The sequence below is a fragment of the Talpa occidentalis genome, unplaced genomic scaffold, assembly GCF_014898055.3.
Source record: "Talpa occidentalis isolate TD23 unplaced genomic scaffold, MPIMG_talOcc4v2.1 talOcc4.14, whole genome shotgun sequence".
NCBI lineage: Eukaryota > Metazoa > Chordata > Mammalia > Eulipotyphla > Talpidae > Talpa > Talpa occidentalis.
Window position 1 is genome coordinate 86,080,046 of NW_023601433.1, and position 17,918 is coordinate 86,097,963.

Below are 17,918 nucleotides of genomic sequence, written 5' to 3' on the forward strand. Positions count from 1 at the left end.
TACCCAAATTGAAATTTTCTAGCCATTTCATGAAACATTTTTTTTTTAAAGATTTATTTATTTATTTATTTATTTATACATGCACTGGGTACAGTCAGAAGCGCGGGAGGGTGAGAGAATTCACCAGAGCCAGAGCGGGGAGCAGAGCAGGCAGAAAGACCGAAGTACACTGCTGAGGGGAGCAGCGGGCGTCAGGAGAGGTCTGGGAGCCATGCGGGACCCTCCTCCGGTGGCCGGGGAACAGCTGGGGATTGAACCGGCGCTGCAGAGGCTGCGGGCAGCTTCGCAACCCAGCGCTCAACCGCTGCGCCACCGGGGAGGCCCTCATGAAACATTTTTGGGCTTGATGATACAACTGAAAAACAAGCAAACACACACACACACACACACACACACACACACACACGGTATACATCTATATACAAATACACACACATATATACAGTGAATAAAAATAGACAAAAATGAAAAAAGTCATTGATATAAAAAATTAAGTAGATGTCATATATGTAAGATGAGACACAGCTCAGGAGATAAAGAACTAGAAAACAGAGCCCAAAAATTATCCAAAATTCACCATAGAGAGACAGAAAGATGAAACTGTTACAGTGAGTTTAAGCAACAGGGAACAGAATAAGAGGAGTTTCTAGAGAACAGACTAAAAACAACAGGGGAGAGGACATTCGAAGATATTATGTAGAATTTTCCAAGAATTAATGGAAGACAAAAAGCACACAGTCCAGCAGAGCAAATAAAACTAAATCTATATTAGATTATATTATATTAGAACAACACCAAAGACAAAGACAAAAATATTAAAATCAATTACAGGGAAGACACTACCTAAAAATAAATTATAAATTAAATGGCAGACCCTTAAACACAACGAGAAACCGAAATGCAATGAAAATAATTTTTGACCAAGCAATTACTTAAGAAGAGGGAAAAAAAGATGTTTTACTTAATGTGATGATTATCTATCGAGAGAACAACTAAAAGAAAACAAAACAAATTTAATTTTAGGAAGCAGGAAACTAAATCCAGAAGCAAGGATTAAAACACAAGAAGCAATGGTGAGAATTGCTAGATATGTGGGTAAACCTAAACAGGAAATGACTGTAAGTAATAACTGAATTAGTAATGACCACCACAATGGCCACTTCTAGGGATGAAGAAATAGAATGGAAATAAAACGCCACCTGATCAGCAGGAGAGAGAAGGTATTAAACCACTCAAAGGACCCTGTATGGTTGGGAGAGGCTGATTAACTTTAGACTTTGTTAAGTCAGGAAAATATATGCTCAAAATTTAGAAGTAAATAATATCAGAATATAAGGACAGAAAAAATGACAATGGGTACTTTGGTGGTGGGCACACTATGGCAGTGCCCGGTGGGGGGATCTACACTTCCATTATGGAAACAACAGCTCAAACCAACATTAATGCAAAGAAAAAGCACAGTAAATAGGATGAACAAAATAGAAATAAGTCCAAATGTATCACCAGTCAGAGTAAAGGCATAGGGGATGAAACTCAGTGGCTAAAAGCCAGATTCTCAAACTGGATGTAAGAAACTATACCCACAAAAAAACCAGCTGTATACTTTTTACAAGACATGTACAGAACAAATATAAGGATACTGAAAACTGAAGGTAAACAACACAAAAAGACAAGGAAAAAAACACTAGTAAGAAAGCTGGCATACTTACATTAATAACTGACAATGTAAAACTGCTAGACAAAAAACATTACCAGAAATAGAGTCCAAAAAAAAACGATAAAAGGGGCCTCCCCGGTGGCGCAGTGGTTGAGTGCTGGGTTGCGAAGCTGCCCAAGGCCTCTGCGGCACCGGTTCGATCCCCGGCTGCTCCCCGGCCACCGGAGGAGGGTCCCACATGGCGCGCAGACCTCTCCTGCCGCCCGCTGCTCCCCTTAGCAGTGTACTTCGGTCCTTCTGCCTGCTCTGCTCCCCGCTCTGGCTCTGGTGAATTCTCTCACCCTCCTGTGCTTCTGACTGTACCCAGTGCATGTATAAACAAAAACAAACAAATAAACAAATAAATAAAACATGCCTCTATTAAAAAAAAAAAAAAAAAAAAAAAACGATAAAACAAATAATTCAGCAGGATGTCTCTTTTTAAAATATGAATCTTTCCCTGGCAGGGGATCGAACTCATGCTGCAGAGGCCTGCGAACAGCTTCATAGTGCTGCGTCTTAACCCCTGCGCCACCAGGGAGGCCCGGGAATCTTTTTCTAATTGTGGTAAAACAACATTCGCCATCTTAGCCATTTCTAAGTGTACAGTTCAGGGGTGTTTCAGAACATTCACGTAATTGTATAGCCAACCTCTGGGACCCTTTTCAATTTGCAGAACTGAAACTCCACACCCATTCAACAACTCCCCATTCATACTAGGAAATTTTAAACAACACATTTAAGAAGCATGTTTTGATGAATACTGGAGAACACAGTACTCAACAACTGGAAAATACACATTCTTGTCAAGATCAAGTATCTAAAAAATGTGGGTTGGCCTCAGATCTTTCTACAGACACACTGAACCCTAGAAGAGTATGCAGTTATCCTTAAAAACCCTTAAGAAAGAAAGCATGATGTAAGGATTTTATTATGCATAGTCAAGCTGCTACCGAAATACTTAAAGCAACAAACTCTAGGACATGCAAGAACTCATCAGAGAATATTGTTCTTATGAGGCTTTTTTTGAGGAGTCTACTCGAAGACAAATCGGAGACAATAAAAAGTAGGAAAAAGCTCAATGAAAGGACTGGTAATAAGCACTGAATCTAATAATTACAGGTCTAACACTAAAAGCCAAAATGGGAACAGGACAATAGACCCATATGTAAATGTTTCATGCCATGACCATGCAGCAATGATGTACAATAACACCTACAAGAGGCAGAAGGCAGAATAAGTGAACTGGTTTCTTCTTTCTTTAATTGCTGGGGATTGGAGGGGGAATGTCAAAGGATGTAAAGCTGACAAATCAAATAATAGTCCAAGCATATTCAAAGTAAGAAGCAAACAGGAGGGCCTCCCCAGTGGCGCAGCGGTTGAGCCTCGGTTGCAAAGCTGCCCGCAGCCTCTGCAACGCCGGTTCGATCCCCAGCCGCTGGGCGAGGGTCCCACATGGCGCGCAGACCTCTCCTGCCGCCCGCTGCTCCCCTCAGCAGTGTACTTCGGTCCTTCTGCCTGCTCTGCTCCCCGCTCTGGCTCTGGTGAATTCTCTCACCCTCCCGCGCTTCTGACTGTACCCAGTGCAGGCAGGCAGGCAGGCAGGAAGGAGGAAGGCAGGAAGGCAGGAAGGCAGGAAGGCAGGAAGGCAGGAAGGCAGGAAGGCAGGAAGGCAGGAAGGAAGGAAGGAAGGAAGGAAGGAAGGAAGGAAGGAAGGAAGGAAGGAAGGAAGGAAGGAAAGAAAAAGAAAATTTCTTTAAAAAAAAAAAAAAGAAGCAAACAGGAACAACAACTGACTAAAATCAGGGGCAAATGGAGAGGGAGGGAGGAAGACGAAGAGGAAAAATACTAATCTTATCACTGCTCACAGTGGGGATTATTAGATATTATCTAAAGAAATGGACCATAAATGGTGAAGTTACAAATATAGCCGCTAACATAATCATCAAAACTGCATGGTATTGGAATAAGAACAGACATACAGACCAATGGAATCGAATAGAAAATCCAGAAATAAACCCACAGATTTATGGTCAACTAATCTTTGACAAAGGAGCAAAGACTATGCATTGGAGCAAAGAGAGTTTGTTCAATAAATGGTGCTGGGAAAACTGGGTCGCTACATGCAAAAGAATGAAGCTTGACCACTACCTCACACCATACACAAAAATCAACTCAAAATGGATTAAAGAACTAGACATAAGACCTGAAACCATAAAATATATAGAAGGAAATATAGGCGAAACGCTACGTGATTTGCACATAAAAGACATCTTTGCAGACACATCACCCAAAGCAGTGAGAGTGAAGGCAAAGATAAACAGCTGGGACTACATCAAATTAAAGAGCTTCTGCACAGCAAAAGAGACAATAACAAAAACAAAGAGAAACCCCACCAACTGGGAGAACATTTTTGCACCCAACACTAATGATAAAGGACTGATCACAAAAATCTGCAAAGAGCTGATGAGACTTAACAACAACAAAGAAAATAATCCAGTCAAAAAATGGGCAGAAGAGCTAAAAAGAAACTTCTCTGAAGAGGAAATGCGAATGGCCAACAGTCATATGAAAAAATGTTCAACATCACTTGTCATCAGGGAAATGCAAATCAAAACTACCATGAGATACCATCTTACACCAGTGAGAATGGCACATATTAAAAAAACTAGCAACAACAAATGTTGGCGAGGGTGTGGAGAAAAAGGAACTCTCCTGCACTGTTGGTGGGAGTGCAAACTGGTCCAACCACTGTGGAGAGCTGTGTGGAGATTTCTGGGCCTACTAAACATAGAGCTTCCATATGATCCAGCAATTCCACTCCTAGGTATTTACCCAAAGGACACAGAAACATCAATTCCAAAGAACACCTGCACCCCTATGTTTATTGCAGCACTGTTTACAATAGCTAAGCTTTGGAAACAGCCCAAATGCCCAAAAATAGATGACTGGATCAAGAAGATGTGGTACATATATACCATGGAATATTACTCAGCATTCAAAAAAGATAAACACATGCAATTTGCAGCAACATGGATGGCGCTGGAAGGGATCATGCTCAGCGAAATAAGCCAGAAAGAAAAAGAAAAATACCGGATGGTCTCACTCATAGCAGGAATCTAGAAAACTTAAATAAGGGACCAGGAAAATGAATAACTATAAGAAAGTGAAAATCAAAATCAACAAAAAACTATGAACCAGAGACACTTTTTGGGGGGCGGGGGTGGGAGGGAGGGATTGGGGTCAGAATGGGGGGGCTGCAATTGTATGGGGAATATAAAAATAAAATTTATTATTTAAAAAAAAAAAAAAACAAATATAGCCGCTAAAAAAAAAAAATCCACAAGTCAGAAAATAAACACACACACACCCCCCACAAGGATTTTTTTTGCAGCCTTTAAAATCAAAAGCAAAACATAAAATGTACTCAGATCAAATGTGTCTGCATGTCAGTAAGTATAAATGGGTTAAACTTATCTATTAAAACCAACCTCAGATTATATCACATAACAAAACCCAATTCAATCCCTATTCAGAAACACATCAAAAACAATGTAATTGTTAAAAAATTGAAAGCAAAACACAGGCAAAAGCACAGCAGACAAATACAAACAAAAGGGAGCAGACATTTTGGTCTTAGTATCAGTCAGAGTTGAATGCTGGCCAAAAAAAATGCCTTTGCTTTTTAGAGAGTAGAACAAAGGTGTAGAACACAATAAATAATTACCCATTCATTAATTGTCAAAGAATATTTGGAAAATAAATAAGAAAGAGTTATGACTTGTGGACACTTGGGAGTGCAGAGAAAGAAATAGTTTCTATTCTTCCCCTAAATTCTGTACAGTTTGAATTCTTGCTAAGAGCATGTCTTTACTTTTGGGAGGAAAAGTAATCAAGAAGAAATATTTTAGTGAAATCAATTATCAGATTGTATATTCTAAGATGAGCATTTTCCATGTTAGCCATTACATGTATTATATCATTTTATTACATAGACAGAACTGCTCCTAGACGTGAAGGAAGTCAGAAAAGCAGATACCAGATAATTTCATTCTGATGTGGAATACAAAGAAACAAAACAAAAAGGACAGACAAAAAGAAATCAAAACAAATGCTAGAAATCTGGTTGCAGAATTGAGGCTACTAGTGGGGGAGTGAGAGGAGGAGATAAGAAGAAAGGGGAGAGGGCCCCATGGGAGAGGTATTGGGATCAGGGTGCCTCAGTGGTGGGTATGGTGTGGTGACACTCATCTGAAGAGGTGTGAACCTGTTCCCCTAAATCATATACACTGTTGTAGACTTATGTTACCTCAATAATCAAAAAAAGAAACATGAAGCTTTTCAAGATGCTATTTTAATTTGGATAATTATAAAAGATTTAGATAAGTATGTGGTGATGCTCTAAATTTTCAACAAGTTGTTAATATTCAAATTTAGGACAACACGCAAGTACAACAGAAAGAAATTGTACTAACAGTTCACTATGAAAATCCTAAGTACTTGAGAGGTCTCCACTGAAGCAAGACGTACTTCTAAGTACTATCCTTTTACAATATGATAGTGCATCTATATAGTTTTGAGTGTTAAATATACTAAAAGTGAGGACAATTAAGATTTTCAGTTAATACTTGGAAACAGCATACAGTCAGTAAATTGGCCGACTCTTTTCAGTAAACTTTTTAACACAAAAGGTTCCTGGGCAAAAGCAGAGCTATACTTGGATGAAGGAAACAGACACGTGGAGAAAAGTAAAATGAGATCAGGACATTGACCAAATGTCCTGAATTCAAACATCAAAAGAAGGCTGCAAGTTCTACACTCTCCTTTTATTGTGATGAAATATACATAAAATAAGTCACCCCTCTAACGGTGCTCAATGGCACGACACGGTGGCATTACGCTGTGAGCAACCATCACCTTGCTCTGTCTCCAGACTCTCCTCCCTCTCCCCTGGCCTCACCATCTACTTTTTGTCTCTCTGAATTTGACTATTCTTGGTAATTCACATAAATGGAATTACACAGTGTATCTACTTAATAGTTTACAAGAGACTAAATGTTTAGCTGGCTTAGGCATCTCTCCACGTGATGAATATGGCAAGAACTGGAGAGCTGTTTTATTTGGGAGCGGGGTGAGTCAGCTCCCTTTCTGTGTAATGGATGAGGCAGGCAGTGCTTCTTAGACAGAGAAATCTAGTTAGAGCATATGAAAAGTTTTTGCTTATATTACCATAAGAAATAATTTTATAGAATTCAGTTCTGGTATATTTAGAAAACAATTTAGTTGAAAAGAAATAATATTCCTTCCCTTAAAACTAATTTTAATAATCATAATTTAAATACCTTTTTAAAAAGTTCTTACGTATTAGTCACTGTTGCAAAGGTTTTCTGGGTATGATTTTATTTACAGCCACCCTATTAGGAAGGGACTAGTTTATAATGAGGACACTGGAGTCTGTAGAGATGAAGGCAGCTACCCATGGTTTTCCAGGGTCTGCCTGACTCTGTAGGCTATGTTCTCAATCATTCTATCCAGATTATCTCCCTATAAGCTGGTGCAACTGGCGCCATTTGCCTTTTACCCACTGAAGAGTTTCCCAGTTATAACATGCTATAAAGTTTACCCTAATTCTATGCTTCACATGCCCCCATGGCCTTTATTGATAGATGGAACAATTTAATCACGTACACTAGGAGGTCCTGAACTTGTAAGTCAGCAATGTATTTCAAAAGAGTTGTGTGTGGAGCAGAATGGCTGGTGTAAAGCAGGGCTCTGCACTCAGCAGACTGCAGTGTGAGACCCTTCGCTTGTGTCATCTTATGCAAGTTATTTGACTTCTAAGCCTGTTTCCTCATCTGTATAAAATCTGAAAACTATTTCATGGTTATTGTGACCATTAAATGCACAAATTAGAAAGCACTAACATTTCACAAGAGTTTGGTAAGCAATTATTTAATTCTATAGAGACCTTTAAATGTAGAGAGAATAAACTGAAGAGGAAAACGTGGCTAGTGGTAGGAACAGAGGGAGAAGCCAATACAAACAGATTCACTGAGGAGTGTTACTGTTATCGTATTAGTATAAAGACCTTGGCTCTGCTGTTTGCCAGCCATGTGACCTTGGGCAAGTCCCTTACCTGTCTGTATCTTTATCTGTTTATTTGCATAAAGGGAGTCCCTATCTCATTGGGTGGCTGTGAGGACTAAAGCACTTAGCAAATGTTATTACTACCATATTCACCATCATCATCCACAAGCTCCTACTACTATGGTTCCTGAATCTTCCCTAAAGCAAAATGCTCTCTGGTTACAGCACCTCTATCTGTTCCAGACAGACTGTAGTTCTGATCCTTGGATTTCCATGATAGCACATTTCCTTTAATGTCCTATATATTCTTTCAATAACAATCTTCATTTAAAATGTAAATCAATTTAATAATTTTCAAACAGATTTATTAGCCTACCAAAAGGGATAAATTTTATCACCACTAGAAATACATATAATCAGTCTTTTTTGTCTCTAAGTTCCTTACTAAGGAAAAGCATTAAGAAAATCAATACCTCTCTACCAATGTGATAAGGAAAATGCCAGTAAAAAATGTTACAATATGTATGTCATTAAGCATTTTTCTAAAGTATAAACATATTTTAACTAAAGTACTAAAAAACTGAGCATATGAAGAAGGGACACAAAAAAAAAAAAAAATCAATATGCTTTTCCTTAGTAAGGAACTTAGAGACAAAAAGCACCACACTATGAAGCAATCCACAGCCTCTGCAGCATGAGTTCAAACCCCGGCTGGCCAGGGAGCAACTCACAAGGCGCCGAAGACCTCTCCTGTCTCCCCGCTGCTCCCCTCAGCAGTGTACTTCAGTCAGTCTGCCTGTTCTGCTCCCCACTCTGTCTGGTGAATCCTCTCACCCCCTCATCTCTGGCCTGTACCCCAGCTCTTGTATGCATGCATAAATAAATCTTTTTTAAAAAAAGAAAAGAAAACTAATAATTAGAACATATCCAAGAAAACAGTTCTTGATGTCTCAATCAGAAGCATTTCCTTCTTGACAGCACACTTTTTGGCACCCCTTTCCTTATCTGTTTATATAATTCTGATTATACTTTTTCTTTATTGTTCTTAAGTTGGATTATCCTTTCCTTTTTCCTGAATTTCTTCAAGTGTTTATCCATCTCACACATCAGACAATACACTCCAGAAAACAGGGCCTTGCCTCTCCCACTTCCTTTGTGATGACGGTGTAATGAACAAGCAGATTTGAATAAATGACACAAGCGACAGTCAAGTCCCAGCTCCCTCACTTCCCACTTGTCTGTGTGGACAAGTCACTAAACCTGTCTCAGACTCTATGGCGTTTTCTATAAAAAGGAAATGATGCCTAACTGATTTCAAAGTCCATGGATTTTTTTACTTTGCTTCTCTGACTCTGATGAATGGCATTCACGAAGAGTTTCACAATTTCATTCTTAGGCATGCTCATTCAAACCTAAAATTACTACGTGAAAAGCGATTAAAAAAACAACTTCTAATGTCAACCACAGAGGCCAACTGATCAAAATTGTGAAGGTTATTTACCTTCTAACAGTTTGCCTTTAAAGCAGTGGTTGAAATTAGCTTCCAAATAATGGTATTTCATCATTTATCATAAGCTATCATAGCTGTCCTGACTCTGCTCCTTAAAGCAAGGTTATTAATCAAAAGTTAACCTGTCTTCACTTATTGGCAGACTCTGAGCTTCCACCTGTCCACAGAAAAACGTGACTTCATGTCCATATGAGTGTGAAACCTCATTTAGCTACATCTGTCATTTCAGCTTAAACTCCTTCTTTCCTCCCAATAATTCATGACAAAATAAATAGTATAAATTAAACAAAAGCCTTGGTAAGTCACACTATTACTTTCTTTTGCAGAATTATATCAATATAATAATAATAATAATGACTTATTTTCTATAAATTATCCAAGTAAAATGTTCTAACTAATATGTCTGAACAAGATAGAGTACTGAAAGTACTGCAAAATCAAATTCACTCACTTGACATTTCTGACGCAGTTGTCGGAGTTCTTTTATAACTGGGGCTAGAGCTGACTTCTTTTCAGATACCAGTGAATTCAGTTTTTTCACCTGTCATTGAAAAAATAACACAGATGACATAAAACTCCAAATTACAAAAATACTACATGTATAAAGATATTTATTGAAATGTCATATATGTAAGAGCAAAAAAAAAAAAAACCTAATAAATTACTTCAATGCCAAATAATGGGCAAGTGATTAAGTAAATCCTGATTCCTCAGTAAGATGGAATACCATTTAACTATTCAAAATATCAATTATTAAGACTGCAAACCATTATGGGAAAATATTTAAATCTAAGGTTGAATAAACAAATTATAAAGTTGCCTGTATACAACTACAATCACGTTTTAATAAGTAAAAAATACATAATTCTATAGGTCATATAAAAGATACATAAACATAAAAGAAGTGATATTCAAAATACTTAAAACATAAAACATTTGCCCTCTGTACAGCAAAAACCAAAAGGTGATCACCATTTCAGACATGTCATCCAGGGTTCGTCCTTTCATTTCATCAACTTCACTTTTCAGTGCAGACACTCTTTCTAGCTCTTCTTGAGTGTAACTGTATCCAGAAATACCCTTTTTCTCCTCAATAGTTTGCTTTAAAAGAATAAAAATAGGTGTCAAAAATGGGAGCCACAAAATAGGAGTGAAAACCTTGATGTTTCCCCAAGAAATATAAAATTTTAGGGCCTCCCCAGTGGCACAGTTGTTGAGCGCTGGGTTGCGAAGCTGCCCGCAGCCTCTGCGGTGCCGGTTTGATCCCTGGCTGCTCCCCAGCCACCGGCGAGGGTCCCACATGGCGCGCAGACCTCTCCTGCCACCCGCTGCTCCCCTCAGCAGTGTGCTTTGGTCCTTCTGCCTGCTCTGCTCCCTGCTCTGGCTCTGGTGAATTCTCTCACCCTCCCGCGCTTCTGACTGTACCCAGTGCTTGTATAAATAAATAGATGAATAAATAAATAAATAAATCTTTTAAAAAATATATAAAATTTTAACATACAAAAAAGTTTTAAACAAAGTAAATTAGTTTAGAATCCTAAAAGGCAGGATGTATTAACCTCAAGAATAACTCTACATCTTTATATGTTATAAACTTACACCAAATTTTACTATGGTATCTTCAGACTCACAGGAAATATTCGAATTTTAGGCCTAGAATAATGCTAGGTTCTTAGCACAGAATCAAAAACATAGGAAACTCTCGTGGTGAATGAATGTATTCTCAAGTGATCAATTTTATGTGTATTCACTCACTCACCTTGTATCTATTATACACCTACATGTGTTAATAACAGTCCTAAGCACCAGATATACAGTGGTGAAAAAACAAGGGGAAGGGCCCCTTCCCTCAGAGAGCTTACTTGTTGTGGGAGTAAATATAAGACATGTAGCAAGTAAAACACGTATAGTGAGGTGAGAATGGGATTGAACCTTAACAGGGACATTAGAGAGGGATTTCCTAAGATGATGATATCTGAGCAAAATACCCTGAAGGAGAGAATCCAGGAGGTCAGCAAGTGCAAGAGGCAGAAGGCAGAAAGTAGCACCCCTGACCTTGTAAGAAACGGCCTGGGGGTGAGTGAAGCTGAAAGCAAGTGTGAGCGTGGCCGGGAGGAGAAAGGAGTCATACAGGCCTCAGCTCGTTTGCTGCCACAGGTTCGGTTTATGTCTACTGTGCTTTGCATTCGCAAAATGCCCTAGTTTAAATGACAAATTGTATCATTACCTTATTTTTAGGCCAATGAAAGAGCTTGAACTATTTTAAATGAAATAGTGGGCTTAATGTAGAAGTGACAGGAGAATTTTCATTTTTATTTACTTATTTTTAAAGATTTTATTTATTTATTTTGGGGTAGAAGAACTGGGGTGTAGACCAGATGTGCAGGGGGTGAGAGGATTCACAAGACACAGAGTAAGGAGCTGAACAGGCAGACTGACTGAAGTACATTACTAAGGGGAGCAGTGGGTGAGACAGGAGAGGTCTGCTGTGCCATATGTGGATTAGCTCCCTGGCTGGGGATTGAACTCAGGTCACAGTGGTGATAGTGCTGAGACTTAACCCCTAGGCCACCAGGGAGGCCCATAGAGAGGGGGTAGAATTTTTAAATGGTCACTTTAACATCTGTGCTGAGATCAAACTAGAGAGGAATAATGTGGGACGGGAATGTTGGTTAGAAGACTATTCTAATATTCCAGGCGAGAGATGACATAAGCACGAACCAGGCTGGTGGTAGGAGGGGTGATGAGAAGTTGTCCTACATATATTTTGAGGACAGATCCAACAGGGTATTATGGCCGACTAGATGTGAGTGGTGACAGAAATGATGAACAGGGCCTCCCTGGTGGCTCAGGCAATTAAGCACAGCGCTTTGAAGCTGTCTGCAGCCTCTGCAGTGCGGGTTCGATCCCCGGCCAGCTAGATAGCTACCCACATGGCACGGCAGACCGCTCCTGTCTCACCCGCTGCTCCCCTCAGCAGTTTGTTTCAGTCAGTCTGCCTGTTCTATTCCCCACTCTGTCTCTGGTGAATCCTCTCACCCTCCCGCACATCTGGCCTGTACCCTGGTTCTTGTATAAATAAATAAATCTTTAAAAAAAAAAAAGAAAGAAAGAAATGATGGGCAAAGAATGAAGCCAAGGCTTCTGGCCTCAAGAACTGAGAGAGTAGAGATGCCATTTGTTGAGGTGAGGAAGACTAGGGTTTAGGTTTAAGGGTTTAGACCAGGTTTAAGGGAATAGTGAAGACCAAAGCTTAGTTCTGGACATGTTAAGTAGAGGGATCAAAATGATAAATGTATAAGATAGGAATTTGAGGAGAAATCTAGCTTTCATGTGTAAATTTATGAGTGGTCTGCAAGTGGAGGGTCTTTAAAGCATGAGCCAGGACAGACTCACTAAGGGAGTAACGTTAAAGAGGGGACCCAAGGGCTACCCTTGGAATGCCAACATTTGGAGCTTGAAGAAATGACAATCAGCCATGGAATAGGGACAGGAGTCTGGCAAGGGAGAAGAAGCAGGGTGAAGTACTTGTATGAGGAGACAAGTAAATGAAAATTTTACAGCAAGAAAGGGTCCTCAACTATGTCAAATGTTGCTAATAGGTCAAGCAGGAAAAGGACTAAGAAATGACCACTGGACTTAGCAATATGAAGGCACTGGATGAGACCTTGATGAGAAATTCTGGTGGAATGATAGGTATGAAAAACCAAGCAGAATGGAAGAGCCTAAAGGAAAAACTCAAGATAAGTCGAGAGAGAATGGAAGAAGGGATGGAATTTGGTGCGATCAATAACACTGGAGCCTAAAGGAGCAGTGGAAATGACAGGGAATTAGCCCAAAATTCTGAACCAATTTCCTCTTTGGCATTACCAATCCTAAGCATGCACAGGCAGAGTAAGACTCATAGAAACCACGTGGGGATGAGCAGATGGGTTGTTAAAGAGCTGAGCAGAGATTTCAGACTGCTCGTCGCGCTCTGGAGAGAGGAATTCAAGATCTGTTCAAGTGCAGGGGGCCTTAGTAAATGCCCCAGACCAGCAGTCAAAACCTCAGAGGAGCTACTCCTTTGGAGCAAGGACTGTAATCGAGGAGTCAGCTAGGGAATAGGAGCAAGAACTTCTTCCTGGGGGTGAAGTCTCCCTCCACATGTATAGGGCTACATCTTAGGAACAAGAGAAAACTGGAAAAGTACCAGCTCTAACTAAACTGGATCAAGGTGATCTGAAAGAAGAAAAAAAAGCTCTTTCAAGGAAGAAGTAATGAGGTCAAAGAACCTCCTTTGGAGCTTTAAAGAAATCCCTAGTTCCTATGGATAAAGGGCAGGGGAAGCTGAAAAACAGGCCTGGGACTTAAAAGACTGGCAAAACTTCAGAGAAGGCTTAATACTTAATCTAGGCAAATATTCTATGCCCAAGTCAAGGCCCTGATAGGGAAGAGAGAGAGTCTGTGTTGGGAGTGGGGATAGCTGGGTAGATCCACGAGAGAGCCCTGAACCTGAGATTATCCCGTATCCTCTGGCAGTAGCAAATTGCTTCGCTTGTTGGTCAGGGGCCTGAAAGAAACAAGATAGCAAGACTGGAAGACTGGGGAAAAGGAGGTCTGGGGACGAGGCATGTGGTGGGACCTGTGGGAGCAGACCTGGGTGAAGGTCTTCTTATTACGTTAATGGCCACCAGAGGATTTCTGCAGCAGAAGAGGCGCTAAAACACCGAGTGAGAGAAGAGTGGCAGATGTCAGCTAGCTTCTGCCACTGGTCACCCGGTGCTTGAACTATGGGCTCACAAACACGGTCACTATATTACCAGAGATTGAGACTAAGTACAGGCCAAATACCACAGTCGTCTGTCTCTGTCTCTCTCTCCACTCTCTCCCTCTCCTAACTGGTGCCACTGTGCTGTCTGACCTGGCAGCATTAGAGACCAATCCTAAGCTCTGGTTAGGGAATCATCATCCTTTGAGGAATCCAATCTTCCAGTTAGTAGCAAATTGTTAACATTAGATCCTTTCTGTCCTGCAAAGGGCAGCATTTCATCCTGAGATTGACCTATATTTCGGGCATGGGTTTGCTTTTCTGGCCCACAGTGCTTCAGCCAGCACTACTATCCAAGGACTCAGAGGGTCTGCTCTACGGATTTACAATCCATATTATATCACCTCAGACCAAAGGAGCTATGGTGGGGGACACATGATCACAGGAGTCGATGGCTGGATCAAATACCACACCATCCAGAAAACTAACAGTCGGACAGAAAAGTGGAAGGGCCTCTTGAAGGTACAATTAAGGTGCCAGCTTGGAAACTGATGTGAAAGTATGAGTTCTATTCTTTAGGAGGAAGTGCGTACCTTAAACCCATGACATTATACAGCCCTATGTTCCAAAAAGATAGGCACATGGGTCCTGGAACCATGAATAAAAGTATGATTGTCACCAGTTACCAGGACTCCCACTTATCTACTGAAGGAATGACGCCTCCCTTCTTGACAAGTTCAGGTTCCGTGTGTACAGATGTCTGGCGGCATGCTTCCACCAGGAGACACAGTCAGAGGCCCTGTACACTTAATGCTCTGGCTACCATCTTGTCACTTGAGCTCCTCGTGCCAATAGGCCAGTAGGCAAAGCAAGCAGTTATTATATCGGCAGAACATCACAAGGCTATAAAAGATGCTGCCACAGACGGGGCAGGTAACAAAACATCTGGTTCTCAGGTGGTTCAGGGTAAATCTTGGTACTTTCATGTCCAGTTTTAATCAAAGTGGCTAAGAACAAGCACAACACGGGCTTGGTTACTGAAGTCTCACACTTCTTAAAGACCAGGGACTGGGTCATCCTACCAAGAAAGCCAGCCAGCTAAGCGGAAATGCTAGCCAAAGGTGAGGGAAATCTAGAGCGGGCAGTAGAAGAAGATGTGGAGAATCAAGTATGTCCTTGGGGGGGTGTCCCTGGTGGTGCAAGGGGTTAAGACGCAAACTCTGAAGCTATCCACAGCCTCTGCAGCAAGAGTTTGATCCCCAGACAGAGAGCTGCCAACACGGTGCAGCAGACCTCTCCTGACTTGCCCGCTGTTTCCCTCAGCAGTGTATTGTAGTCAATCTGCCTGTTCTGCTCCTCACTCTGTCTCTGGTGAATCCTCTCACACTACCTCCTGCACCTCTGGCCTGTACCCCAGTTCTTGTATGCATAAATAAATAAAGCTTTAAAAAAAAAAAAGTATGTCCTTGGGGCCAAATGGAGCAATGAGAGTTTTAATTTGTTTTCATTTTAACTAGCCTCCTGTAAATTTTCCTAGCAATTCTCACCAACCAGAACCCTTTAGAGCCACCACCCATACCTAGATGAAGTGAATTTAATGTACAAATGAGCTGGTCAGTAGTACAAGGGGTGGACGGTAGTTGGTGTCCCACTCAGACCTCGTATGCAAGCTGCCGTGAATGCTGACTGCTGCCGATGCACAGGTACCCCTCCTTCAAGGAATGCCCTCAGGCCAAGGGGGGCTGCTCCTTATCTAGGGAGTTCTACCCTGCCACAGCAATGACAGACTGACAGGGGGGTAGAAGTCTCCCATTGGGACTATGTCCTGGGCTGGGCTGTCTTCTGCTGCCCCATGGTCTCTTTTCTCTGCCCCTCCTTCTGAGACACTCTCTCCCTCAACAAGCCACTTGCACCAAGTATTCCCTTCTTAGGTTCTGTTTTTAGGGAGCCCAACTTAAGAAAAAACATGAAGTAAAAACTGATGAAACTAGAAGGAAAAACAGGGAAAGCAACAATCCTAGTTAGAGATTTTAACACATCTCTCTCAATCACTGATGAAACAAGCAGACCAAAACGTCAACAGGAAGATTTGAATATTATGCTTGACTGAATAGACAAATTTATTTTTTTTTAAAGATTTATTTATTTATTTATATAAGCACTGGGTACAGTCAGAGGCACGGGAGGGTGAGAGAATTCACCAGAGCCAGAGCTGGGAACAGAACAGGCAGACTGATGAAATCCACTGCCGAGGGGAGCAGCGGGCACGGCAGGAGAGGTCTGCGTGCCATGTGGGACTCTCGCTGTCAACCGCTGCACCACCAGAGGCGGCCCTGAATAGACAAATTTAGAATACCATCCCTAACAACTGCAGAATAGACAAGCTTTTCAACTGCACATGGAACAATGACCAAAATAAACCATATGCTGGGCTGTAACACAACACTCAACACGTTTCAAAGGGCTGAAACCACACATTATGTTCACTGGTCACAGTGGAATCAGCTAGAAATAAATGACAGAAGGTAACTAGAAAATCCCTAACTGCATGGTCTTTTTTTTTTAAAAAAAAAAAGATTTATTTATTTATTTATTTATACAAGCACTGAGTACAATCAGAAGCTCAGGAGGGTGAGAGAATTCACCAGAGCCAGAGCAGGGAGCAGAGCAGGCAGAAGGAACGAAGTACACTGCTGAGGGGAGCAGCGGGTGGCAGGAGAGGTCTGTGCGCCATGTGGGACCCTCCTCCGATGGCGGGTAGCAGCCGGGTATCGAACCGGCGCTGCAGAGGCCGTGGGCAGCTTCGCAACCCAGCGCTCAACCACTGCGCCACCAGGGAGGCCCCTAACTGCATGGTCTTAAGCAATAACCAATAGGTCCAAGAAATCACAATGGAAATTAGAAGATATTTTGAAGTAAACTATAATGCAATTGCTACACATCAATGAAAAAATTTAGTGCCATTATAATCGATGTGTGATTCATGGTAAATTTTCCATCTTTAAAAAAAAAAATTTTTATAAATCTTCAATCTTCAGTTCCTACAAGTAAAAAATATTCAACAGGGCCTCCCTAGTGGTGCAGCGGTTGAGCGCTGGGTTGCGAAGCTGCCCGCAACCTCTGCAGTGCCGGGCGAGGGTGCGCAGACCTCTCCTGCCACTCGCTGCTCCCCTCAGCAGTGTATTTTGTCAGTCTGCTGTTCTGTTCCCAGCTCTGGCTCTGGTGAATTCTCTCACTCTCCCATGCTTCTGACTGTACCCAGTGCTTGGATAAATAAATAAATAAATATTTAAAAAAAAAATTCAATAGCATGAGACAGAAAAGTTCCTAATATCAGCTAAACACAAGGGTTGAGACTTCATTTTTTTCTACCAGATTATTGCCAGCTGGTAAGCCAGTATCCCAATGAAATAATTTTCCCACAGGTGAAAATAAAAAAAAAGTGAAACCAAGAAAACTCAGAGGAACTGGCATCCACCATGAGAACAACCTCGTTGGGAGAAGGACTGCTCTGGGTTTAACTCTTTTCTGACAAACAAAGCACAAATACACAAGGCATAAACCCACAGGCAGATATCCGCAGAGCACCTTCCTGGGGTATTTCTTTTCAAAGCTTCATGGAAGTGGCTGCTTAGAAATTTTTGCCCAGCAGGCCATGATAAATAAGTATTATAGCAACTCTCTTGGTAGTATAATTTTGCTTACATTAACTAGCTAAGCAAAAGAAAAACCTATTTGGAATTCAAATTCTATTAATAATATGACCCCAAAGTCAGCACACATCAAAAAGTTGGTGTTTACTGTCACATTAAAATCAGCTTATATGACATCTCATAATTAATTAAAGAAAATGAATAATTTTATGATTTTCCAAT

The 17,918-nt window shown here is 41.0% G+C and overlaps 1 protein-coding gene across 6 annotated transcripts in view; it reads right to left on the bottom strand.

The window, feature by feature from the left end:
- IFT81 (intraflagellar transport 81) overlaps positions 1 to 17,918 on the bottom strand; it is a 207,348-nt gene that overhangs the window by 13,575 nt on the left and 175,855 nt on the right. For all 6 annotated transcript variants that reach the window (XM_054695360.1, XM_054695359.1, XM_054695357.1 and 3 more), the window contains 2 exons: positions 10,266 to 10,394; positions 9,745 to 9,834 (listed from right to left, as the gene is read on the bottom strand). In XM_054695360.1, coding sequence (XP_054551335.1) covers positions 9,745 to 9,834; positions 10,266 to 10,394 — 219 coding nt within the window. The remainder of the gene's footprint in view (positions 1 to 9,744; positions 9,835 to 10,265; positions 10,395 to 17,918) is intronic.